Source organism: Ochotona princeps, chromosome 2, assembly GCF_030435755.1.
Source record: "Ochotona princeps isolate mOchPri1 chromosome 2, mOchPri1.hap1, whole genome shotgun sequence".
Classification (NCBI taxonomy): Eukaryota; Metazoa; Chordata; class Mammalia; order Lagomorpha; family Ochotonidae; genus Ochotona; species Ochotona princeps.
The window spans coordinates 53,965,504-53,992,839 of NC_080833.1; the positions used below are offsets into that span (position 1 = coordinate 53,965,504).

A 27,336-nucleotide genomic window follows, 5' to 3' on the forward strand; every position below is an offset into this window, starting at 1 on the left:
ATTGTACCAAATTGGACTCTTTCGATGTATGCTTTGGTTTCTGTTTAAAGAGAATATCGCGTTCAAGATGGAAAAATCTTCATTCCCTTGAACATCACTGCTCAAGGAGATGTGATCGTTTCCATGTATCACTTGAGATCAACCATTGGGAGCCGGCTTCAGGCAAAGGTATGGTTTTGGGAAGAATCATGGCATCAAGTTTGATTGAGTTTTTATAGATGTATTTCTGAGTCTTTTCTCCACACCACTTCGGGCTTGAATGACTTATGGCTTTAAAATGAGAAAGAGCCTCCAAAAGTTTCTGCCATCTATCTCAATTTTATGAACAATGAAACAGACTTGATGAGGTTGTAACATGCCTAAAGTCCTGGGCACAATGCCCTAATCAGAGGTAGCAGCCCTCTGCTACCTTCATCTAACCATGCTCTTCAGAAGTGGTGTCTCTCTTACAATGTCCCATTTTGGTCAGTATACAGGGACAGAAGTCTACTAAGCATGTGGAACTAAATAATTGTATATTTTCTTTTCACAGAGATAAGATGCACATAATATAAAAGTTACTTTTTGAAGTGTACAATGAGGCAGTTCTTAGCAAATTAAAAAGATTGTACAACTTATTACCACTAGCTAATTACAGAACATTTTTGTCACTCCTAAAATAAACCCTGTAGCCAGTAGCAATCACTGCTCATCCCTCCTGCAGCATCCCCATTCCCTAACAGCCATGAATCTTCTTTCTGTGTTCATCAGTTTGCTCATTTGGGATTCTTCATGTATGTGTGTAGTCAGACAATACAAAGTCATTTGTGGTAACTTGAATTCATATTCCTTTGAATGATACTCTTTTGTATAATAGCTATACTTTATTTTGTTAATCTTTTCTTACATTGATAGATCTTGGGGCTATTTCCATTGTTTGGCTATTAGGAATGACAATTCAAATAATTATATTTTAAGTCATCAAATATTTTTATAAAATGTTCTTGCTAGGGCCCGGTGGCGTGGCCTAGCAGCTAAAATTCTCACCTTGATTGCGCCAGGATCCCATAATGGCGCCGGTTCTAATCCCGGCAGCTCCACTTCCCATCCAGCTCCCTGCTTGTGGTTTGGGAGGGCAGTGGAGGATAGTCCAAGACCCTGGGACCCAGTGCCCATGTGGGGGACCCAGTGTCCATGTGGGAGACCCAGAGCAGGCTCCTGGCTCCTGCTTCAGATTGGCTCAGCTCCGACTGTTGCAGCCACTTGGGGAGTGAATCATCAGACGGAGCATCTTCCACTTTGTCTCTCCTCCTCTGTGTATATTTGACTTTCCAATAAAAATAAATCTTCAAAAAAAGTTCTTGCCATCACTTAGGTGGTTATTGATGAAAGTAAACCTGTGTTCATAAGGTTAAGAAACTCAGCCTAGTAGGGGAAACTCACCCATGTATACATATCCTTGGTACTGTTTTAGAGGAAGGCTGAAGTGCTGCAGTGGAACTGTGGGGCCCGGAAGAGCTACAGACAGGAGTTAGCATTTCAAGGTGGACTTAAAGGATGAGCTCACCAGATTGGAGCAGGGCATCCTGGGTAGAAGGAATGCTAAGAGTCAAAGTGAGGCAGTGTGCAAAAGCTTGGAATGTTAGGGAATAAGCAGGCAACTTGCTAAGCATGGAGAAAAGCCAGAAAGCTAGACAGAAAGCTAGGAGGGTTGTTTAGGTGTCATAGGAAACAAGGATTCAAATATAGAAAGAGCTGAAAGTGTCTGGCTCCACAAAATGTAATCCTTGATTAGACTCTTTTTGTACTGATTGATTGTTGTGTGATTGTCTCATGTATTTTTAGGTGACCAACACTCAGATATTCCAGCTTCAGTTTCATAGTGGATTCATACCACTGGACACAACAGTTTTAAAATTCACCAAGTAAGTACTGCTTGAGCCCAGAATCTTTTTCCATCCATGAAGTTGAGAAATTTTGCGACTGTACAGTGCTGTGCTGCAGTCACCCCCAGAACACTGGTCTGCTAGGCCATTGATTGTCATGCACAGCATGGAGAGGCTGGGTGCATTTCAGGACTTCTGTTGGATATGACTTGTCTTAAAAAGTACACATGGAGTAGACTTCAAATAGAAAGGTCTGACACTCCACCTGAGGGAACAAGAGTGGGCAAAGAAGAAAGAGAGTCTCTAGTTGGATCCGTTATATCTGTGTGGTCCTTTGCATTTTCCAACAGGGATGGCAGGTCAAGCAGCTGTAGGGTATGAGAAAAGAATCAGAATGGATACCCAGACATTGTGCTGAAGCAGGCTTTCTGGATGACCCCCTGTACCCAACATTAACTCTTAGTTGCTGTAACATTAGGTAGCAAGGGAACTAACAGGGGTGGCAGAAGTTGGGGTGACAGTAGGTGTTGCTGAGCTAGTAGCTAGCTATTCAAGGGCTCAAGATAGTGGCTGTGAGCCCAGGTCAGATTTTAACAACTGATTCTGGCCATACCATCCAATACTTTCACATGCAATGGTGTCCAAGTCCTTTGACCAGGAATTAGTCTCCTTTTCCTCTAGATGAGGGAACTGAAGCTCAGAGAAGTCACTTAACAAATCTCATTGATGGTTGTTTCCTAGACATGTTGGTTGTTCAGAGTTTCTAAAAGCTAATCTAAGATAATCTCTTTACTGAACATCATGCTGATTCCACTGTTGGTCACTGATATTACTCTTTTAAATCCCTATTTAGGCCTGAGTTAGATGCATGTGATGTACCAGAAAAATATCCTCAGCTGTTTCAGGTGACGCTGGATATAGAAGTGCAGCCTAATGACAAAGTGATAGACTTAACCCCACCATGGGAGCATTACTGCACTAAAGATGTCAACCCCAGCATCCTCTTCTCTTCTCACCAGGAGCATCAGGATACCCTGGCCTTGGGAGGTATGAGCTACATGGTAGTGTGGTTTTTTAGGGCAAAGCCTCTGTGTTATTTATCCCACTGCCTTGCTGCCTAAGTCTCACTGGTGTCCCATTGCTTTTTTTCCTTGCAGGACAGGCACCAATAGATATTCCTCCAGACAACCCCAGGCATTTTGGGCAAGGTGGCTTTTTTGCCTCTCTCTGTTGGCAAGGTACTTCCAAGTGTTTGTTTAAGTTCCCATGACCCATTAATCTTGTTTTTCACTGCTAAAATGAAATCACTGACTCAGGCTAACCTCATAAGGAAAAGAAAAGCTCATTTAGCACATACTTTTAGAGACTGAAAGTAAAATGATGCAGTGCTGTTCTTCTTTTGGTGATTGCCTGTGTGTGACATCACATCATAGCAGAAGTTTGTATGGGACAGGAAGGAATCGCATCCTGGAACAGAAAGTCAGAACAGTTCAAGGATCAAGTTCACACTTTCGTAAGAACTTGCTTCTGTGAGAACTCACTCTGGGAAGTTAGTATTTTCTCCCAGGGGAGATATTATCTAGTGACCCAAGGACCTTCCCCAGGCCAAGTCTCTTGAAGGTCTCACCACATCACAGTGCCACCACGTTGGGGCCCAAGCCTCCAACACATGAACCTCTTGGGGGACAAACAACATCCAAACCATAGCAGACGGTTAGATGCTGACTGACTGGCGGGTTGTTCTGTAAAGGTAATTCAGAGCAGCACTTTGAAGTCACCCAAATCCCATCCTCCTTACTTTGTGCTCTTCCTGCTCGTTCCTTTTTTTCAAATCTGACAACTTCCATGCTTTCAACTCTATGGGTGCTGTCAGAATCAGTTTGTTTAAAAGCCCATTTTAAAATAGCTCTGTCATCTTCTTAGGTTGTGTTCCAGGCCATGTTTTTCTGGATTGATGATTAAGTCAGATGTTTCTTATGATCTCCCTTCAGGCTACCGACAACACAGAGGGCTTAACGATCTATATCATGCCCTCAACTATTCTAAAAACATAAAATTAGGCATTTCCCCAGGATGCTGTACCCACCAGCATGGCAGACCTGAGATCATGGTGTGAGGAAGGAAAAGATTTGACCTCCATGTCTTTGCTGCTTGCTTCACACCACAGCAGAAATTGGGACTCCATCACTATACTGTTTTCTCCAAAACCTTGGGGTATTTTCTGAATCCTCGGTATAATGCTGAGACTTGCTACCATCAGTAAACTGGCTTTGGCATCTGATCAATATACATTGGCTGTTCTTGTTTTAGTTTCTCTCTTTAAATAAAATTTCTATCAAGAGAACAGAATTCATCTATTTCAAAGATACGTTTCTAAGAAGGTAAAGATACTTACCTTTCTCTCCTCTTCCCATTCTTTTTTCTTTTAATTTGTGCAATAAAATACCTTCAGTTTATAATCACTGGCTTAGTATTCCATCAAATATAGGGTTCAACAAGTAGAAGAGTAACATGACTATAGCCATGGAATATGAGTGATAACCAAATCATAAGGTGTCAGTTTCATACATACATTCAGGACATTTTTTTCCGGTACTCTCTGTATTAGCTATTTATCTGCCTCACCATTTGCTAAGGCTAATGACAAGATTTGGTCTATAGTTGAAAGTCAGGATTTCATGTATTAAAGGGATTATGGACTGATTTAGGGGTGACGTAGGTAAAAATTCTCTTGATTGATTTTTTTATCTAATTTTGATTGTAAGACATATTTTTGTTGTCTACAGAAGTTTTCAGTGTTTGTGAAAAAAAAATTTTGCAAAATGTTAGTCAAGATGTTAGTTAAATGCCTGTGTCCCACATTGGGTTATTTGAATTTGATAGGAGGCTCCAGCTCCTGATTCCAGCTTCCTGCTGCTACAGACCCTAGGAGGAAGTGAGGATGGGTCAGTTAACTGGATTCCTGTCATCCAGACCTTGATGATTTCCAGAGTTACATGTTGGCTCATGTTGGGGGTTGTGAACTGGTAGATAGGATCTCTCTCTCTCTCTCTCTCTCTCTCTCTCTCTCTCTCTCTCAAAAACAAAACCAAACAAGACAAACAAAAATGGACAAAAAACCTAAAAGCTTTTCTTCAGAATTTTCTTTCGAGAAGTATGTTTCTTTCAAACTTAGAAACCACAGTGTAATTCAGGTCATGGGGGATTTCACAGGCCCATCTTGATATTCCTGACTTATCTTCTTTATACCAAGGGCTTTTAATAAAACTTCACTCTCAACTTTTCCCTATCACTTTAATTAGTAATATAGAATTAATTCCTGTAGATTCAGAGATCAGTTTTAGCACAGGTGCATAATTTCTTTTAAAAAGATTTATTAATTTTTATTGGAAAGGCAGAGTTACAGAGAAGAGAGATAGAGAGAAAGATCTTCCATCCACTAGTTCACACCCCAAATGGGGACCACAGTCAGACCTGGGGTGCAGCCAGGAGCTTCTTCTGGATCTCTCATGTGGGTGCAGGGGTTCAGTCACATGGGTTGTCATCCACTGCTTTCCCAGGACGCAGGCAAGGAACTGGATTGGAAGTGGAGCAGTTGAGATTCAAGCCAGTTGCCATATGGGATAAGGAATGGTGCTGCAGGTAGAGGATTAGCTTACAACACCATCACACTGCTCCACCATGCGTAATTTCTTATCTGAACCCCTCTGAGCCAGATGTTTGGTAATACAGAATATTTTGGATTTTATGAAGACTTGTATGGCATACAAACTGTATGTTGCAGTGATATCTCAAATAATCTGATCTCAAGCATATTAATGTTTCAGTGGAATAACATGTAAATAGTAACCCAGATTCAGATCAGTGGAGATGATTAATAATTTTATATGCATTATGATCTAATTTTTTTTTACCAAAGGTGTTTGCTAAACTTAGGAAACCTTTTCCTTTTCAGAGCTTTTTACATTTCAGAAGTAGAGGTAAATTTCATTGACCTGTTTGTGATTTGGAGCCAAGATCTATTTTACTCTAAGTAGAAAAGTTCCATAGGAAAATCATCTCAAAGGAGGCCAAGAGTGCATTGTACTCTAAGAGTATGAGGGTGCTTCAGAATGTGCTTATGAACAAATGGAATTAAATGATAGACTTATTCTGGTAAAAAAAAAAGTGTGGATATATTCATAGTTTTTCATGATACACATTTTCCATGAATTTTCTGCAGAGTCCTCAACTCTTGTTCCAGGATAGCATTATGGGCATTAAGACAGAGATATTCTGTTCACATATGAGGTGTGTGATTTTGTATGCTTCAGACTGCTGGAGAAAGACCTCACTTTTAGCTGTAGTCAGTGACAGACATCAGCAAAGGAGTAGGAGAAAATGTGACTGGAAAGTAGTAGTGGTAATAATAAATCCATCCAAGTGCTGTGTCTCAGTGTGTGCATCAGCAGGAAGAGGAGTTAGGAACAGAGTGAAGCATCAAACCTGGATGCTCTGATGAGGGATGCAAGAATCTTACCTGCTGGGCAGTGCCCACACTGGAGTTCTTGCCTGCTCTGTGCACCTGTGCTATCCTGCCTTCAGGTACTCAACAGTCATGGTTATGTGAACTATCTGAAGGTCTCATTGGTAAGGGTTTGAATGAACTGTTTGCCCAGAGATGAATTCTTTCTTTCTGGAGTTATGTGTGTATAATACACAGAAATCTGATAATGCTAACCACTTATTGGCATCCTCACCTTCCACAGATCAGAAATCGGAGAAGTCATTCTGTGAGGAGGACCACGCTGCTCTAGTGAATCAGGAAAGTGAGCAGTCAGATGATGAACTTCTGACCCTCTCCAGTCCTCATGGTAATGCCAATGGTGACAAGCATCATGGAGCCAAGAAGCCCAGCAAAAAGCAGCAGGAGCCAGCTGCCCCTGCACCTCCAGAGGAAGTGGACCTGCTGGGCCTCGAAGGGACTGAAGTGGATAAGAACTTCTCTCCACCAGTGGCTCCTCCCACCAACTCGGAACTGCTGAGTGATCTTTTTGGGGGCAGTGGTGCAGCTGGGCAGGCAGGGGTGGAAGATGTGTTTCACCCTAGTGGACCTGGTTCCACCCAGTCAACACCACGCCGTTCCGCCACCTCTGCCTCTGCATCTCCAACCTTAAGAATGGGAGAAGGTAATTTTTTCCATGTTGTCCTGTACCTCTCAGTTTTGAATTACACTCTAGGCCACACAAGCAGCAGTGACCTTTCCTAGTCAACATTGTGTGATAAGCATTTAGTAGAAGCTATTCTTGCACTTCAAGCTATGAATTTTGTTCTTTTCTCAGGCTCACAATATTCAATATGATATTCTGTTGTGATGCTGAGCCGTGTTAGGATTACACAGCTCTTAATCTCCAGGACAAACTACCAATGCTCTGCAGTAGATTGTGTCACTGAGCCATGATATTTGGAAAGTTAGATGTACTGAGTGAATTTTCTGCATGGGATATTATTAACTTACAATGGGCTTACTGGGTTTATTGTACACTGGTAAGCATCTGTATTCTTTCTTCCAAAAGGAAGTAGAAAGAACACCCAAGTCTAGAGTTCAAGGCCTAGCTTTGAACCTCAGGGCCAATGCCTAATTATCTGTATAGTCTTAAAGAAAATCTTTGTAAAATGAGGATAATACTTACCTATCAACATAATTAAAGAATAAATTTTGAACCCTTGTGTTAGGGTGTTCAACATTGTGCTTTTTTGTCATCGGGGAATTATGTCTAACTTGACATAAAGTGATATTAAAGGTGTTCCAAAGTAATGGTGAGAAGGTTTTAACATTCTGTGCCACTTGAATCCATACTTAGATGTATTGAACCGGTGCCCTCTTATGCCACTCTGTAAATCTGTTACCATTTTTATAGGAGGCATGAGGTTTTGTGAGTATTCAGTGAGTTAAAGTCATGCAGGAGGACTTTAAAAAGTTCATGAAAATGATATTAAAAGACAGATTTGTTGTGGGTGTTCGGCCTTTTGGCTGAGATACTAATTGGGATGCCTGAATTTCATATCAGGGTACCTGTGCTCAAGTCCTGACACCTAAATTTAGCCTGGCCTAGCTATAGGGAATGCTTTCTCTCTCTCCCTTCCTTTCTCCCTCCCTCCCTTCTCTTTCTCTCTCTTTCCCTCTTGAATAAATAATTTTTTTTTCAAAAATGGTGTTTGCTTTTATGTAAATTTTTAAATAACACATAGGTTTTTCCTAGTATAAATATTTCATAAATTTTTGCATAGGTCTCAAGTTTATTGCTTAAATTCAACCACCTGAAACATAATCAGTATATTCGCTACCCTGCAGGGCTAATCTGCTGCATAGCAGGTGTTAGAAGGGCGTTTAGCCGAAGAAGTCATAGCTGAAAACATTAAATCATAGATACTACCTGTGTTGTAAGAGTGAGATTTATTAAGATGCTTGCCATTACTCATCTGTTCTTAAGATGGACCAATCCCATAAACAGCATTAGCTACATATGTAAAGAAAGTGACATCTCACTACAAGGAACAAAAGGGAATTTTGTATTCTGCTCAGCAATGAGACTTTAAAGACAATAATGAGCATGTTCGTGTAGTTCTGGGTGGTTTTCATCAAACTGATTTCAAGACTATGAAAAATATGAGATGCCTTTGGGAAATTCCTGGAGTTTTGGAGTTGGAAGGCTTGAACTTGAGTTCTAACCTTACTGTTTCTTTGACGTTAAGCAGGAAATTTAGCTTTCTGGAACTCAAGTTCATCATCTTTAGAATGAAGATTAAATCAATTCTGTCTTACTAGGAGATGTTAAGGATCAGCTGAGGAATTCTTTATGAAACATGTAGATCTGAATAGGTGATACTATTCAAGGATACTTCAAAAAGTTCATGGAGGACTCAATACAGTAGCTTAGTGGTTAAAGTCCTCGCCTTGCATCCCGGCACAGATTCTTATGCTGGCAGCTCCACTTCCATCCAGCTCCCTGCTTGTAGCCTGGGAAAGCAGTCGAGGATGGCCCAAAGCCTTGGGACCCTGCACCTTGAGACCCAGAAGCCCCTGGCTCCTGGCTTTGGATCGGCTTAGCTCTGGCTGTGGTAGCCACTTGGGGAGTGAATCAGCAGATGGAAGATCTTCCTCTCTGTACCTCCTTCTCTGTGTAAATCTTCCTTTCCGATAAAAATAAATGAATCTGAAAAAAACAAAAGTTCGTGGAAAATGAAACTAAAAATAGCATATGTTTTCACAAACATTTGCCCTGATCTTCTTAGTTCATTCACAAACCTTTAATCATGTCTCTAAATCTGCATCTCATTTGTAGCAGGTTGTTGAGAAGCAGTGTTGGGAAACATTTGAATTCTATGGGATCTATCTAAGATTTGAAGAAAAGTTCAGTTTTCACTAATCTCACTTTGTTCTATTTCTGACTTTCAACTGAAAAACTACTGGAAAACTAAACTAAACTAAACCTGGTCAATATAGGTTTTACTGTTCATCTTAGTAGCAGTCTCCTTCACTGGTGTTTGTCAATTAATTCATTCAGTGTGAGCATTATTTGCCCAAGTTTCTATTGATTTATGTTAGTTGATCTCCTCAGTTGACCTATAAGCTTTGACGGCTTTTATTTTGTTATTAAGATTGTCCAGTGTGTAAGAGGGCCTTCTTTTATTATCTTTGTGGTTCAACTTACAAATAACCCAATAGCTTTAAAAAAAAAGAGATTGAATTATCCCTATGTGTTAACCTAGCAGGAAGTCATAAGCAGGCCCGGGATGTGGGTTTGGAGGCAGGCATCATTCTACTCATTCAAGTATTTGACCTAGGACCAGACAACAATGGTAACTCTTCAGTAATATTTATTTAATAAGTACACTTACAGAACATGGAGGTAAATCTTTCCTGTTGTTTTGTAGGTGTCACCTTTGACCCATTTGGGGCACCTTCTAAACCATCAGGTCAAGATTTGCTGAGTTCTTTCCTGAACACATCCAATGCTTCCAGTGATCCATTTCTTCAGCCTACCAGGAGCCCTTCACCTACAGTGCACAGTGAGAAAATATTTTCTGTTGTGTTCAGTGGGACATAGTTTTCTACTATGTAAGTGTGTATATTTATGTAGGTGCTCAGATATAAAAGCAGTCTGTAGGTGCTGTTTTTGGGAAAATACATGAAGCATCTGTCTTTTGGGTATTAATGATTCCATTGGTTTATAGATGGTTTTAGGATATCTTATAGGAAATAAGCCTGCTTAACTTTATCATACTCAGCTTCCCTAAAACTTTTTTTCTAGGGAATTTTTTATACTAGGGAATTCTTTTGTCCATAGCATGACGTAGAGCATATAATTTATTATGTGCTGGCAAAGAAAAATTTGCACTTTTAACTGATTGGAAGATGCTTTCTGATAGGACAAATCTGAGAAATGTGGGAGAATATAAGTCACAAATTAAATATATGTATATTACAATTTTATTAAATGAGTTTTCTACAGAACAAGTTTTGGGATATACCAACTTGACATATTAGAGCTCTTGTGTTTGAAAAGATAACAACTGACCACATGTGGCTGTGGAGCACATAGAATGTAGTTAGTCTGATTTAAGATATGTTTTATGTATTACATGTATAAAAATTTCAAAACATAGTACAGTAAAAGAATGTATAATATCTAATTTTTATGACTCTTAAAAGTACTATTTTTAATAGATTGTTAAAACTATTACAAGCTGGTTGAAATGTGTTGTTTGTCAGTCAGTATAGGCCAGCCCTCCTGTAGCCACGTTTTTCATTTTGGTCTGTATCATACTTGTGAGTGAAGAGAACACTTCATTCTCCTTGTTGGGAAAACAGTAATCACTCTATAGTCAGTGGTCAGTCAGTTGCACTATCCTCTTGCTGGGTAATGTTTAGGTGAGACTCAGATATCATGATGGGGACAGATTGCCCACCTCCAGATCCTTGAGGTATGACCTTCAGACTTCTGCAAAGCATCACCAATTTCCTGAAAATCAAGAGCTACTACATTTGAGTTCATATCTATTTTAAAGGGAAAAATCCCTTGAGACATAGTGTTAGGAGAACAAGTAAGCAAATTACCATAATGAGAGACAGAATGGAGATTAAGATACTACATGAGTACTTTTTCATTTGAGTAAATACTCCTGCTTCCCCCAATAGACTGTAAGTTTCATGAGAGACAATGTGCCTTTGAATTCTCAATTAACTGGTAGTTGCCTCTCGTATGTCAGGTTGTCTGAAGGATCTGTGAATTTGATTGTAAGATTGAAGTTCTAATGTCTACTTCTGTGTCCTAGTTGGAACTAAGACTGAGATCTGAGTTTAAAGGAAATAAGCACATGGCAGCAAATTGTCTATTTTCCTTTCCAGTTTGCATGGGTTATTATGGAACAAGAGAGGGAGTAAAAGAAAGGAAAGAATTGTTATTGCTGATAATTGTGCATTCATTTTATCTTCAAGATGAGATGGTGTAAGATGTTTTAGTTGAAACTAAAAATAAAGCAAGCAAATACAAGGCTGAGCTTGGTGCCTTGATGATTCTCCTAGTGGTGGAATCTGTGTATGTGAGTGTGTGTGTGTTTGTGTTTGAAATCACTTGCATTATTAGTTTAGCATTAGCATTTCACTCATTGACTTTTGGTGATAAAACCTACAAATAAATTCTAACAACATTATGCTTCTTATTTTCTTTACTGAATATTTCTTCTAATTCTATGTCTGGAATTTTTAGAAGAGTCATGATTATCTTTCTTGAATCTGTAATGAGTTTATTTGGAGTAACAACAGACATACTCGCCACACCAGCATGTGCTCTGAATGACTCATCCTTATTCATTCACGCCACAACGTGGGAGAAAACAGCATTGTGGCTCTAAGGAGATCATACCACTAGTATACTTGTAAATGCCAAGCTAAGGTTAATTGAGTTTCAGGTGTTTTTTTCTTTTACTGCCCACTCAGTGTTAAGAGGTGGGAAACACAAAGAGGAATGAGTTCTTGCCTTCCAGGACCACCTAAGCTAATGGAGACAGATTTGTGAACAGTTACAGTCCCAAATACATGAGTGAAAAGGTCAAACAGAGGGGAGCCAAGGAAGAGCAGAGACACATAGTGCATGGCTGCGACCATGACTAATGTGAACAACCACAGACAAGGTGGAAATTATCAAGTGTTACCCAGTGTGAGAAGGGGTTAGAAGGGGGACAGTGAGTCCGTTGGGGTCATAAAACACTGCAGGCTTCATAAAAAGGAGTCTGTCTTTGTCAGTGCAGAGAAATTGGTTTAGACATGGCTTATCCTCAGTCTGTTTCTTCTCCCGTTTGCAGCTTCTAGTACACCTGCTGTGAACATTCAACCAGATACTTCTGGAGGTTGGGACTGGCATGCAAAACCAGGTAAAGGTCAGAAAGTGATTTTTGTGTTCACACATGGTCAATTGCAGAGCATAAGCCTTTACTCAAGAGGAAGTTGGCACTCCAGTGGCGCATCTATGTCATGTGTGTTGATGTTTGCTAAAGATTACAATCTGGAGTGGCTTTTCCTAGTGCACTTGCTACTTGTTCTGTTAGCTAACTTTTCTAAGTGTGAATGTCTGTCTTGACTGTATCAATAGAGATGCGTGTATATATATATATATACCAATACCAAAACTGCTTGTATTTTCTGAAAAGCCTTTTGTCCCCCTCTAAGTTGTGTAAGTTTAAAAAGAAAAGTAAATTAATAAGTTTATGGCATAGATGAGATGCTGAATAAATGTGAATATTCTTCATTCTCAAACTACTTATTTGGGGATTGGATTTGTCTAATTTTTTAAAATTTCTTTTCCTTGCCAGGATGATGCTGGCATGTGTGACTTGTTCTAAACTGTACAACTTAAATGCACACAGATATATTCCTGAGCCAACACAATATGTTTATCACTGCAGCCTTCTGATGTAGTTGCTCTTTCCTCTTCTTGTTATTGTGGAGGAAAAAAACAAAATAAAATTTGTTCTTCCTGTAATTTCTAGGTATACATGATAGGATTCTCAAGCACCTGCACAGTGTTTTGTCACACACACGCATAGATGCCTTCATCGTGCGTGACAGAAATGCTACCTCTCACAGATAATGGCTCCCTTCACCACTCTCCCAGCCGCTGGCAGCCATCATGCTACTCTCCGTTTTTTGTGCATTTCACCTCTTAAATCCTCATACAGATAGACTCATACAGCATGAGCCATTTTCCTGCAGGCTTATTTCACTGCACTTTGTGTGCTCAAGGTTCCTCTGCTTTAGCCTGCATCAGAATGTTCTAATCAAGGCTGAATAGCACTCCATGGTGTTTACATGCTCCACTCTCCTTGTTTTTCTGGAGATGGGCATATGGCTGCTTCTACTTCTCGGCTGTTGTGAATCAGGTTGCAATGAATGTGAGCAAGCAGAGCCTTCAGTCCCCTTGAGTGTATGCCGGATGTGCTGGATAATATGGTAGTTCTGTCTTTTTTTTTTTCAAGGAACTGTCATGCTGTTTTCCACAGTGCCTATACTTTTTTACAATCCTACCATCAGGTCACCAGATTTCTAATTTCTCTGTATTTTTGGCTCTTTTTATTTGCTATTCTTTCTTAATGGCCATCCTAACAGATATAAAGTGATATCTCATTGTGACTTTGATATGCATTTCCTTGATAATGAGAGATATTGAGCATCATTTTGTGTGTTTTTTACCCATTTGTATCGGTGGATGTGTATCCCAGTATTTTGCCCATTTTTAAATCAATCTATTTGTTTTTCTTTAAAGATTTATTTTATTATTTTAAAATTTTATTTTGTTTTATTTGGTTTGTTTTTTATGTTATTTTATTTTATTTTTTATTTTCTGAAAGGCAGATTTACAAAGAGAGAAGGAGAGAGAGAGGTCTTCCATCCACTGGTTCACTCTCCAATTTGCCAGAATGATCAGAGCTGAGCCAGTCCAAAGCCAGGAGCCAGAAGCTTCTGTCTGTGTCTCCCACACAGATGCAGGGCTCCAAGGACCTGGGCCATCCTCTGCTACCTTCCCAAGTCATATACAGGGAGCTGGACCAGAAGTAGAGCAGCAGGGAGTTGAACTACCCGCCCCATGCAGGCAGAGTGTTAGCCTGTTAGGCCACCACATCAGCCCCAAATTGATGTATTTGTTAACTTGCTATTGAGCTGTAGGAGATTTTTAAAGTATTTTTCAATACTATGCCGTTATCAGATATTTTCTCCCATTGCATAGCTTGCCTTTTCACTCTGTTGTTTTTTTTTTATTGTGCAGAAGTCTTTAAGTTTAGTGTAGTCTCATTTGTGTACTGTGCTTTGATTATTTGGTCTCATGTGTTTCTTTTTTGTTTAGAAATCAGGGGTGAAATATTGAAGCTCGAAGACATTAAGCATGAGGCCTAATATTGTCCAGGCAGTAAGGGACAAAGCCAAAATTTAAATCCAGACCAGATTCCAAACCAATAGAATTGAGTGAAGTTGGGCAGCATGAGAAATGAACATTGGAAAGAGTAGTTCACACATGTGGCCAGCAAGTAGCATGCACATGTCTATGTCTCATTGTTACTGAAGGACACCATTCACCTGAATCAGTGAAGCAAGGTCCAGCAATGTGTTCCACATTTAATCTTCTGCTCATTTGCCTAGAGATGGATGGGCAGTAGCTCTGGAATCCACAATTTCACAATTCATCTTAGACAGCTGACTTATTGTCAATGATCTTATTCCTTTTCAGGAGGATTTGGAATGGGAAGTAAATCAGCTGCCACTAGCCCAACGGGATCCTCGCACGGCACTCCTACCCATCAAAACAAACCCCAGACTTTGGATCCTTTTGCTGACCTTGGGACTCTAGGTATGACCCTAGCAAGTTAAGATATCAGTAACACTTATGGCTCCACACCTCAGATCTAACTCATGTGTGTCCCAACAAGCTGGTATTACTATCTGGGATTTAAAATACTGTCTGCTTTTAAACTCTTTTGAAAGCTGAGATCACTTTTTAAATGGGAAATAGAAACAAAATAATACAACATAAAAATTTGATTAAGTGTCATAGTGCTGTTGAGGGACTAAGCTAGTGTTACAATGTAGGAGAAAAAATAGGGGGATGGTAGGAGTGCATGAAGATATAAGGAGAAATCCCTGAGCCTAAGGAACTATATCATGAAAAATAAAGATTTTTATTTATTTATTTTTATTTTTAAACTTTTATATATATTTTGTATTAATTACATTGCATTATGTGACACAGTTTAATAGGCTCTGGGATTCCCCCAACCTCTCCCCGTACCCCTCCCCCCATGGTGGATTCCTTGACCTTATTGCTGTATTACATTTCAAATTCAGCCAAGATTCTTTCATTGCAAGTGTATACCAAGCATAGAGTCCAGCATCTTATTGTCCAGATAAATTCGATGGTTTTTTGGGGAGATCATCTGTGGTCTGAAGGTAGAGCTGGCAGAATATCATCCTGATCAATTAAAAGCCACAGCATTAACATCAACAATTTATAACATTATGGAATTAATTGACATGATGTTGAGTAATCAGTATGTTAAAAAATGTAAGTTCTTAACCACATCCTGTGACTACTTCATTAACATTTCAGTTTTAGTTTATATACTACTGACTTATATACACCTTAAAATGGCTATAGGGTACTATTCAGCTATCTTGTGTCTATGCTCATGTTAGTATTTAGCAGTTTATAGTGTTGAAGCATAATTTTGCTGAACTTGGCAGATTTTAGAATAGTCTAAACTGGGTTATAACTCTAACAAGGCATATGTCAACAATTGAGGTGCAGAACAGTTTTAGGAGGGGTGTGCAGAGAAATCTTCAATACCTTAGTGAGAAGTAACTAATCTTTGTGTCCTACCTAGTAAGGTATGTGTGAGTCCAAGCTGACCGTTTCCTGTTTGGTTCTAAGCTTTCCTTGTTGTTTTCTGTCTATCTATTCTAATGTGTGTGTGTGTGTGTGTGTGTGTGTGTGTGTGTGTGTGTGTGTGTGTGTGTGTGTGTGTTTGGGGTGGGGGCTCCAGAGCTACCCTGATGGTCATTGCAAGAGAGGGTGGGGACCCAAAGTTGGAACTAAGTAAGGACCAGAGAAAGCTCCTCTCCCTAGTCCCGAAGGACGTTTATTGTTCTTCTGTTTCTGCGGACCGCTCAGGGTTCCTGGCTGTTGTTCCAATGACCTTGGATCCTGCAAGGAAGGATTTGGGCTTCTTCCATCCCATGTGGTAGATCCAAATGAGGGTGGGTAATCTCAGAGTTCTCGGCCTCAGAAGGCACTCCAATTCCTCATGGTCTCCTTGACAGTTGGGATGTAGTCCTTGGTACCTGTACTGATAATCCCTGGTGAGGATCCAGGAGTCTCCAGAGTTGGGATACAAGCCTTCTCCTGTCCACCTGCTCCACTCTGGGGTCCCCCCCTGCTCTGTGCATATGACCTCCTGTTTAGAGGTTATCAGGATCGCTCTTGATTCCCCTTGTATTTCTTTGTAGTTTTACTGTTGTCTAATGCTGATTTGAGTCTGTTGTCTATAAGTTATCTGCTATGTTCCTGATAGATTATACTTCACGTCTTCCTCACACATTCTAAGGAGATGGAAGATTTCTCTGCTCTCCCAACCCATTATGGAATAACACAGGGTATTGAAAGTATATTAGGTTTTACAATTTTTTATGTAGATCATAAGGAACTGTATTATGAAAAATAAAGATTTTTTAAAAAAATCACCATCATAAAATTGTATGTATTTATAGGGTGCTGCATGATGTTTTGTTCCATTTATACATTGTGTGTGATGTCCAATTAAGATAAATACATTTTTGAGCATTTAGCACTAAATTATAGCAAAAAGTACAAAAATCCTATTTTCTAATTTTTTTCTAAATAGAAAAATATATAGTAAATTAATCCTAACTTCAAGTTTTTCTAGGTGGAGAAATAAACAGTAAGCTAATAGCTTCACCCTACTATGAAACAGGACCCAGAATTTCTTATTCCTATCTAAGTATAACATGGTGTCCATCAGCTATCTCAGTTCCTCCCTCCTCACTTGCCTCCCCAGCCTCTGGTAATCACAATTGTATTTTTTAAATTCTATAAAATCATTTTTAGGATTATACAGATAAGTGTAATCATGTGATAACTGGCTTTCTGCACTTGAAGTATTTCAAGTAGTATGTTGACCTCTATCTAGTTTCATCCATGTTGCTGCAAATGACAAGACTCATTCTTGTTAATGACTAATATTCCATCATATAAATGTACCACATTGTCTTTAGCTGTCCTTCAGTTGATGGACACCTAGCTTGTTTCCATTCCTTAGTTATTGTGACTAGTGCTATGGTAAGCAAGGGGATACAGATGTCTCTTTGACAGATGGATTTCTTGTCCCTTGAAATGAAATATATATCCAGAAGTGAGATGGTTGGATCTTAGTTCTTAGGTAGTTGTATTTTCAGTTTTTTTTGAGGCACCTCATACTGCTTCCCACAATGATTATACTAATCATAAAACTTCTAAAAAAATTAAGTGACTTTCCTAAAGCCACACAGTGAGACAGTAAGAACTGTGCGTTAGAATTCTTGATTCATTAGCTGAGTTCCCTGAGAGTGAAAAATCTCCAGATTACATAGAAGCAAAAGGTAAAAGACAGTGCTTTTCTCTTTAAAATATCTCCCCTTTAAACACATTTGAAACAAAGACTAATGCCTTGGTTCCTCGAATGGATTCTGTGGTATAATTGGTCCAGATGTGGTTTGGAAGCTTAAAAAGCTCCCCTGGGAAACCACGTCGGTGTTTTCCATAGCAACTACAGCAAAGTCTGAAAGGAGTTAGAGAATGAAAAAGTTCACAGGTAGTCTGAGGTTACCTGAGCCAAAATGTGGGGGATCAGGGAGGGCTAGCGGAAGTGGCTTCTAAGGTGAAACCTGTGTTGTGATTGGCATATATTAGGGAAATAGCAGGCAATTTCATTGGCTCCCAGACTTGCTGGAGGTCTTGGAAACTCTAGAGCAGAAACAGCTTTAAAGTTGGTGAAGCTGAAATGGAGAAGGTGACTCATTCTGCTCATCCTAGCAACGATGTTCTGTCCTTGCCTATGAACTCCTTCATTCATTAGGTTTATGTCAGTCATTAGTGGGTGTCAAGCGTTCAGTATGTGGAAAGGAATAATATCCCTGTTCTTTGGAGCTTCCTTAATCAGCTGTAAAATATTCACTGTAAAAGGGGATACATAAGCTGGGACATTTTAAAAAAGCAAAGTTCCCCTGGTAATTCTGATGTGCACTCAAGGTTGACAACCTGCTGTAGTTTTAATGAGGGTAGCAGTGGCCTCTGGGCTTAGCCACTGCTTTGTATGCCTGTCATTTCCAAGCTTCAGTAGCACTAACAATTAGAATTGCTGAACACAAGTAGAGAATATCCTGCAAGGGCAGACATCAGAAGTCTGACAGTGTTGATGAGCCCCAAGAAAGCAAGGTCAGCATGTGTGTGTTCACTGTTGTGTGTCAGCCTGGCATGCGGATTGCTCTGAAGAGTTCCATCAGTGAACGAATAGATGACAGGGTCGTGGGAATGCGAGAGGTTTTAGCTTTTTTCATATCTATGGAAATTTCTTTGTGCTTTTGAATGTGTACTTGCTGAATTTTAAGAGTAAACACACTTAGAACAAAGTAAGCATACTTCAAATAGGAAGTGACACTTCAGTGCAGAATGAATAAGCACATCATCAGGGTGTGATGATGATGTGCACTTGGTGAAAGGATGCCATGAAACAGGCTTCCTGTTGTGAGTGACAGAATGAAATGGCATTGCCTCTCTCAATATAAGCCCTCCTGATACTTGTTGTGTTGCCAGATATTCAATGAGCTCTTATGATGTCCCAGGAATGTACATATGAATTTGAGACTTTTTAAAATCATATACAGTGTCTCTTAGTTTGCTTAAATCAGGGTTGTGAATCAGTTTCATATATTTGTGTTTTTGTAGTTTACATGTGACACTGATATAGCTTTAATTTCACAGACGATTCCTCAAAAGGAGCAAGGTTTTCAACCAACTCAGGAAGAGCAATGATTTTGTATATCCTGTTTTTAGTTATCTGCATATTCCTATTGGCAAGAGTATTAGCAAGCACCTTGTGGATGGCCAACATATATTGGTGGATGAATGTGAGAATAAGTAAATGCAATGATGAATCATATAATGATGAGTGAGAAATAGAGCTGGGACTCAAACCTGGATTGACTCTGTTCTCAAGGAAGAGGGGAGCAGGAGAACTGAAATGGGGATACAGGGAAAGTTTCTTCAGGACAAAGGTAGTAAAGAATGAGTTTTAGTGAAAAATTTGGAGATTTGGGGAGGAATCAGAAATGGTGGTGCAACAAATGCACATGGCCTTTGAAGATGAGACAATATGATCTGGTCCCAATTCCATTGGTTGGGTATGTGAGCATGAGTATATGAATAACCCTCTTCAACCCTTGCTTTCCTTGCCTTTAAATGGAGCCAGAAGTACCACTTACATCTTAAGTGTGTGGTGTAGTTCCAAAGGTACTAGTGTAGGTACTCACATTTTGGAAGCTGAAGAGCTGTGTAAATGTTAGTTATTTTATTATTACTGTTATTTTACCCTCATTATAGAGGGCCCTGGGAGATCTCATTTCAGCTTCTTATTTTGCCTCTTAAACTCATATTTTCCAGTCAGCCCACCGTATCTGCAGTGAGTGGTTAAAAGTTAAGATGGTAGAAACAGGGTTCTATCTAAATTCCTGGCACAAAGTAGTGCTATTTTTGGGTAAGCTTAAGTAAGACCCGTGGTCTTATTCAAAGTTGTCAAAACATCTGTTTTTTTTTTTCTCCTGAAATGAAATGGAAATCTGTTTCTGAAATTTCAAAACACCTTTACTTATCAATGAAGTTTAAAGTACTTCATTAATGAAAGAACTTACCTACTAATTTAATGGTTTACTCCCTGTTCTTGTTGGGTGGTGTTTACACCTGTAAAGAACTAAAATCTGCTTAGAAGATGGGAGTTTAGGGAGGGTTGGAACAGATGGAAGAGCCAGGGCTCTCCAGATTTGGACGCCAAGACACAGAGAAAGTCTCAGTTCTGCTACTTGCTGGCTGGGTGATTTTCAGAAACTTCACTTAGCCATTCTGAGCTATAATTCTTTCAACTGAAGAAAAAAATAAGACAGAGAATACATACCTAAAAATGTAGTTGAGTAACTATTAGGAGGGAAAAGTATGCTGTCAGAAAGGCAATTTCCACTGATGTCGCTACAGATAATCTCTTAATTAAATGTATTTATTTTAAAGGCAGAGTTACAGCGAGAAGAGGAGAGACAAAAGGAGAGAGAGTATTTGTTCATTGGTTCACTCCCAAAATGGCCTCATTGCCTGAGTCTGGGCCAAGCTGAAACCAGAAGCTAGGAGCTTCATTCGTTGTCTTACATGGGTGCAGAAACCCAAGATCTAGGCTATCTTCTGCTGCTTTCCCAGGCACATTTATAGGGAGCTAGATTGGAAGTGGAATAGCTGGGACTTGAACCAGTGCTGATAAAGGAACCTGCTGCATCACAGCACTAGCCCTGCAGACACAAGATACAAGAGTGAAAGACTACCCAAACAGCATTGTTTTCTTCCCACCTCATTTTGTTTTTGTAGGTAGTTCTACATTCGCCAGCAAACCTACCACTCCAACTGGCTTAGGTGGAGGATTTCCACCTCTGAGTTCACCACAAAAAGCATCTCCCCAGCCAATGGGTGGAGGGTGGCAGCAGGCAGGTGGCTACAGCTGGCAGCAGTCACAGTCCAAACCACAGTCCGGCATGCCCCACTCCTCGCCCCAGAATCGACCAAACTACAATGTGAGCTTCTCAGCCATGCCTGGAGGCCCGAATGAACGTGGAAAAGGATCTGCTAACTTGGGTAAGGATGACAATTTGGGCCGTACTTGTAGAAGTTCCCATCTATGCTGCCCCATTGCCTATTAGATGTCTGATGGAGACAGAAAACAATTACGATGGTTTCTGAGGTAATCTTACAGTCATAAGACACATTTGCCCTTGAATCCCAACCAGAATATGTGTCATGCACACTTAGTCTTTATTACTGTGTGGTTGGTGGATTCCCAAGATGAATGGGTCACCTGCGATGGTGTCAGCACCTGGGTTTGACAGCAAGTAAAAAATAATGTATTTTGTGTAGTGGGATCACTAGATTTGGGTTTATGAAAAGTCCTGTTTTGGTACATTTTACATCCCCTATAATGAAACATATAGGAATATGATGAAGGAACAGGTCTGCCTTTCTTCAAAACAAGAGAAAGACAGTTCTTCTGCCCTTCTAGTGTCAGCAGCTAATCTTTGTTGAGTGCTTACTATATATGCCAGGTGCTACCCTAGGCATTTTTCATGTATTGTTTCATATATTTTTTGAGACCAACTTTGTGATATAGATGAGGACTCTATAACACAAATCTGTAATTTCATGAGTTCATATGGGTTAAAAGTGACAGAGCCAAGACTTGGGTTCCAGTGCTCTAACTCCATTTGTTCTTTTTTTTAATATTTATTTATTTTTTATTACAAAGTCAGATATACCTAGAGGAGGAGAGACAGAGAGGAAGATCTCTGTCCGATGATTCACTCCCCAAGTGAGCCGCAACGGGTCGGTGCGCGCCGATCCGAAGCCGGGAACCAGGAACCTCTTTCCGGGTCTCCCACACGGTTGCAGGGTCCTAAAGCTTTGGGCTGTCCTCGACTGCTTTCCCAGGACACAGGCAGGGAGCTGGATGGGAAGTGGAGCTGGCAGGATTAGAACCGGCACCCATATGGGATCCCGGGGAGTTCATAGCAAGGACTTTAGTCGCTAGGCCATCGTGCTGGGCCCTCCATTTGTTCTTAATTGCCACCTCTATTGGCTGTGACACAAATGAGTCTTCACAACATCCACGTGATAGGAATTCCATTGTTGAGAATATGTAACATTATGGTTATATGGTTAATAGCTTCTGTACTTTGGGAATTCCATAGAAGCATGTAGCTTGCCCTCGATTTTTATTTTGAATGTAGAAAACATTGAGGAAGGGACAGATAAAAATCCCTAGCCTTGGAGAGCTTAAACTTAAGTGTGTGCTCCTGTTAGTGTATGGTGATGGCAGATGCTTGTCAACTAAAAATCAACTTTATGTGATGAGTACAGGCTGCTGGTCTGTTCTGTTTTGTTTTCTTTAGCGAACATTTAGATATCCAGGCAGCCATTTAAGCACTGAGAATGTTAAATGTTAACTCATTGAGTCTCACAACAACTTTAGAATGCAACTCATATTATTAACAGCATTCTTGGATTACAGATGAGAAAACTGAGGCACAAAGATGATGCGCAGCTTGGCCAAGGTCGTAGCAGTAGTAAGTGGCAGGGCTGGAATTCAAACAGGGAGTCTAGTTGCAGATTTTGTTTCTCACCATCATGCTTGGCTACTTCTCCAAAAGTACTGAGGAGGAAAAGAGCCCTGTGACAGATTAACACTGTCAGCTATGTGGCAGGAGTGTAGCATGAATGGGTGCAAGTGTCAAAGCCCAGGTCCTTGTCCCATCACTGACCCTGATTTGTAGTTAAGATGGGCAAATAGTAAGTGTTCTCCTTTGAAAAGAAGGTATAGTGGACATGAAATTGAATTTAGTGTTGTGTTCCAGACCCTAAGCCTAGTCTTGCTAGGCACCTGTTATGTATTTCTGGACAGATCTCTTAAGATCAGCGGTAAGACTATTTTCCTCAGCTGTAAAATGAGCATGAGAATATTTTTACCCTACTCGGAGGCAAAGGGTGAGGGCCTTAGTGCATGTAGGAGTACTAAGTGGTATGAGATGATGATGTGACATTATTCTTAAAAAGCATAATAATTTTCAAAAATTGTATTACAGAAGGAAAGCAAAAAGCAGCTGATTTTGAAGACCTGCTCTCTAGTCAAGGTTTCAATGCTCACAAAGACAAAAAGGGGCCTCGAACAATAGCAGAGATGAGGAAGGAAGAAATGGCTAAGGAGATGGACCCTGAAAAATTGAAGGTGAATGAGCCCCTTAACTCAGTGTGATTTTCCTGTATGGCAAGGTCATGTGACAAAGTCATGAACATGTGTGCTCATGTATGAATTCACAGGCATGAGAATCACTGTTACTTTAGTTCCTTCAGGCTACTGTAATGTAATACCATACAGATACTGTATGAGTTAGAAGCAACAGAGGCTGGAAGTTCAAGATTAAGGTGCCTACAGGTTTGGTTGTGATAAGGGATCACTTTCTGGTTCCTGAGTGGTGGTCTTTTCCGTGTGTCTGCCCATGGCTCTCTCAGATGTCTTTTACAAGGACATGTGTATATAGCTCATGCTATATAGAAGGTATTACCTTCATAGCCTAATCACCCCTCAGAGGTCCCACGTTCTAATAACAGGATTTTAATACTTCACTGGGGTTTCTTGTTTTGGTTTTGGTTTCGGTTTTTGCTGTAGGGAAGACAAACATTCAGATCACAGGACCCATGAAAGGCACTGATATTTTGGATGACAATTGTGCTTTTTAATAGCAGAATAGTGTTGGGGTTGCATCTATAACCCTAGTTAATATTTTTAGTAATGTAAGCTCTATTCCATAGTTTGGCAATCTAGATTTCCTCTTTACATGTGATTTTTGGCCAGTTCAGATGGCATTCAGATTCTAAAAATAAATCATTGCAATTTGATAAGAAGAGTGCATAATTTATGGTTCCTCTCCTTCCTTTTAATTAAACTACATTGACTGAACCACCCCCTTGCTCCAGAGAGACAAACACTTATGTCCACATGAGTTCCCAAACCCTGTAACTTCAGCCTTGCAGGTGGGGAAGGTAGAGGAGGGGAAGGTGAGGCCCAGAGTCTCCTAGCCTCACCATGGACTCCCTTCTTCAGCAGAGCAGGTCTACTTTGATCTGTTTGTAATTATGATGAGCTAAGATCTCTCTCTTGCTACCTGTTCCCACCTGCTTCTCTCTCTGTGGTTCTGACTTTCAAACAAATATATAAATATTTAAAGAAAAAAAAAGTGTAAAGTCCTGAGCAGGCATTTGAAGGGCAGTGAAGGCAGGAGGTGGAGGTGGAGGAGCATTCCTTGTGGAATATACAGGGTACTGGAGTAGGAATGGCTTTCAGAATCCTGGCAGGAGGCTTTCAGCTCAGAAAGCATTGCAGTTCCCTAATTCCCTCTGCATTTACAGATTCTGGAATGGATTGAAGGCAAAGAGAGAAATATCAGAGCCCTTCTCTCCACGATGCACACTGTGCTATGGGCTGGGGAGACCAAGTGGAAACCTGTGGGCATGGCAGACCTGGTAACGCCGGAGCAGGTGAAGAAGGTATACAGGAAGGCTGTGCTGGTGGTGCACCCAGATAAAGTGAGTCACATCTCTTGGCTGGGCCTGACTTCACTATTTTATGAGCATGGAGAAAAAACATCATACTTTGAATTTACAAGTCGATTAGGCAAAACATTCCATAATCCTAGGTCCATGGGGATAAAATCAGGCATTTTACCAAGTAATTCTATTTTATGAAGTAGGCAGAAAGAAATCAATGTGCAAATTACACATAGCAGGGATGTGAGATTCATAAAGAACTTACTTTCAGGGTCAAGGTCACCTTGAGCTGCTGTGGTAGTAAAAGGCTAAGATCTGGACAGAAGGAACTTGTCCTTCTTTGGAATACAGCAGCATGCTCAGCTCAGAGGCTGATGGGAAAGCCTTCACTTGTGGTTGGCAACAGTGGTGAGAATCAATAAAATATCCAAAATGGGCCTGCATTTATCTTTGCTTTGACTATGTCAGTTTGTGTTTTTATTAATGTGGGCTACACTGTAACTTCCACTCCCTTATGGTGCAGTGGAAGGCATCATACTGCCTTAAGGAGAGGGAACAGTAATTGTAGTCACACAGCCTGGCATAATAAAAAAATCAGTCAAACAAACAAACAAAAAACATTTCAGATGCTTAGAACCTATATATTCATAGTGAAAAGCTTAATAAAATTTGAGTCTGTGGTATATAATGTTTCTTTTTCTTTTTTTTTCTATAGGCTACTGGGCAACCCTATGAACAATATGCAAAGATGATTTTCATGGAGCTGAATGATGCCTGGTCTGAATTTGAAAACCAAGGCCAAAAGCCTTTGTATTAACTTAGGAGCTTTCGTATCTCTGCTGCAGACCTGTGCTAATGCTTAGTGTGTATCACAGTTCCAAGGTTTTCACAGATGAACCAAAAACTCCAGTAACTTGTTTCCAGTACTAGGCTTTTAAGTTACTCATGAATTAATTTCTCATTGATAAGGAGTGTAGATGCTTGGTTTCTGGAAGTCCTAACCAGCACATATTTAGAGCAGGAGAGAACTTTCAGTCAGAGGACCTCACTGAGTTCTCACATTCCAGCCTGCTCTTTGGGGAACCTATTCAGTATTTTGCATGAGGGAAAATGGAAAATAGAGGCCACCAGAGATGGAGGCTTAATGCCCAGCTCCTTGTCTGGAAATATGAGCAGAAATTACGAGAATAGGAGTACATCATGGTTTTAAATAATGGTTTTTAGATTTTTTTTTAAAGATAGAATTTCAACAATGGCTTTACAGACTCCAGTAACACAACTATCACATTTTTTAATATATAAAAAGGAAATGTATTATGACTTTTAGCATAATATGGGATATACTTTTGGGTAAAAAGGCCTAACAAAAATAAAAGAACATGAATTGTTGAAAGTAATTATACTACAGAGCCAATGAGCACCACCAAATCTGCCTGGATAAGTTCAAAAAACTCGTGAAGAAAGCTGGGCATCTGAAGACGCAGAAATCTGTGTTCCTGGGTGCAATTTTGGGCTGCTACTTTTCTTTCCCTTTAAAAACTGTGGTTGAGTAAAGCAAGTCTTAATTCCATAACATTTCTAGACCTGACTTGAAAGAAACTTCTGATTTTGCCATAAGACTTAACACTATTCCTTTTGCTTGGGAAAAAAGAACCTTCTTATCTAGAAAGAGCTTGTAAAGCAGTTGGGCCCATTCAGTTTTCCAGGACCAATATCTAGTTTGAGCTCTGTGTTCCCTAGGTTTCGGAGTGCTTGTAGATGGAGACTAGGAGACAACACCTACAGTCCTAGTCACAAGAAAGGGATGGTAGCAGTGAGAGCTGGCACATCCACAGCTGAGCCAGGTGGCTTGTCAGTATTTGGACAAATCAAGTGACCTTCACTCCATCTGAAGCATATGGATCCTGTGGATTACTACGTGGGGTTTGCTACTTAAAAAGTTGTGGGGGGCCCACAGCAATCATTCACATGGGAACCTTTGTGAAAGCCAAGCAAGAGTGAAATCTTTTCAGACCCTAAACTAGCTGGATTTCAGCTCAGTGTGGTGGTTGCTTTTCATTGTAAGAGGTATGCAATTTGCTCTCCTGTGGCTTCAACAGATCCCTTGGATGCACACACATGCAACATGCCATACACACACACACGCACACACACACAGCGCAGATGGGCATAAAGAATGTCATGTTAATCTTAAAAAGCTTATGTTTAGTGTTGTGAAAAGCTTTCAAATGTTGCTTTTAAAAGACAATCATGTTTTTTTCCGTTTGTTTTATTTATTTATATTTTTTTTGTGGCAAACTGTACCAGAAATGCAGCATGTCAAAACCACTTTAGGTTCTATAGAGCTCCCTCACTCTTTGCTTCCTCTCTCTCTCTCTTTTTGGTTGTAAAGGTTCATTATTTGTTTTACCCTTCACTGACAATGTGAAACTCGCAGAAAAATTTTCTTTTTAAATATACAGCTATAAACTGTTCAGGATAACCATAACTAGGTGTTATTTATTAACATACTATAAAATAATGTTTGGCCTAGTATGTGCTTGTCTTATTTAAAATTGGAATGTGAGACATGTTGCTGTGACCTGTTTTTTTTCTTGTTTACATTTGTAGATATTGTGTGAACTACAGTATATAACGTTAATAATTAAAGGACATTGTGTGGATGTCACGTACATTTTAAAATGGTAGATCTCGATTAGCTTTGTATCATGTTTGGATAATCCATCATGTTCACAGTTTCAAACCATCATTAAACATTATGTAATTAGCAATGAGAAAGAACCTCACTTAACCTATAATTTGGGAATTCCCCCAATCTCTTTCCAGATGAATTGTAACTCTGGACCTTATATATCTCAAAACTGACAAGATGTGCAGACACAACAGGTGTTTGTATTACTTTTAAATAACTGGTTGTGACAGAGCTTGTTGTTGATCTGATTCACCGTTTCATTCATATTTATTATATTTTTTGTTTTGTAAATATGTTACACATAACAAAATGTGACTGGTCTAAAATATTTGTAATGTATATTAAA

General features: G+C 39.9%; 1 protein-coding gene across 2 annotated transcripts in view; it reads left to right on the forward strand.

The window, feature by feature from the left end:
- Window positions 1-26,398, forward strand: part of DNAJC6 (DnaJ heat shock protein family (Hsp40) member C6) — a 151,292-nt gene extending 124,894 nt beyond the window's left edge. For both annotated transcript variants that reach the window (XM_058657577.1, XM_058657579.1), the window contains exons 8-19: window positions 51-168; window positions 1,825-1,904; window positions 2,719-2,912; window positions 3,023-3,103; window positions 6,614-7,033; window positions 9,783-9,917; window positions 12,213-12,281; window positions 14,630-14,749; window positions 20,576-20,839; window positions 22,837-22,979; window positions 24,161-24,337; window positions 25,014-26,398. In XM_058657577.1, the coding sequence (XP_058513560.1) occupies window positions 51-168; window positions 1,825-1,904; window positions 2,719-2,912; window positions 3,023-3,103; window positions 6,614-7,033; window positions 9,783-9,917; window positions 12,213-12,281; window positions 14,630-14,749; window positions 20,576-20,839; window positions 22,837-22,979; window positions 24,161-24,337; window positions 25,014-25,115 (1,903 nt within the window). In that variant the 3' untranslated portion in view covers window positions 25,116-26,398. The remainder of the gene's footprint in view (window positions 1-50; window positions 169-1,824; window positions 1,905-2,718; window positions 2,913-3,022; window positions 3,104-6,613; window positions 7,034-9,782; window positions 9,918-12,212; window positions 12,282-14,629; window positions 14,750-20,575; window positions 20,840-22,836; window positions 22,980-24,160; window positions 24,338-25,013) is intronic.
- Window positions 26,399-27,336: the final 938 nt, after the last annotated feature.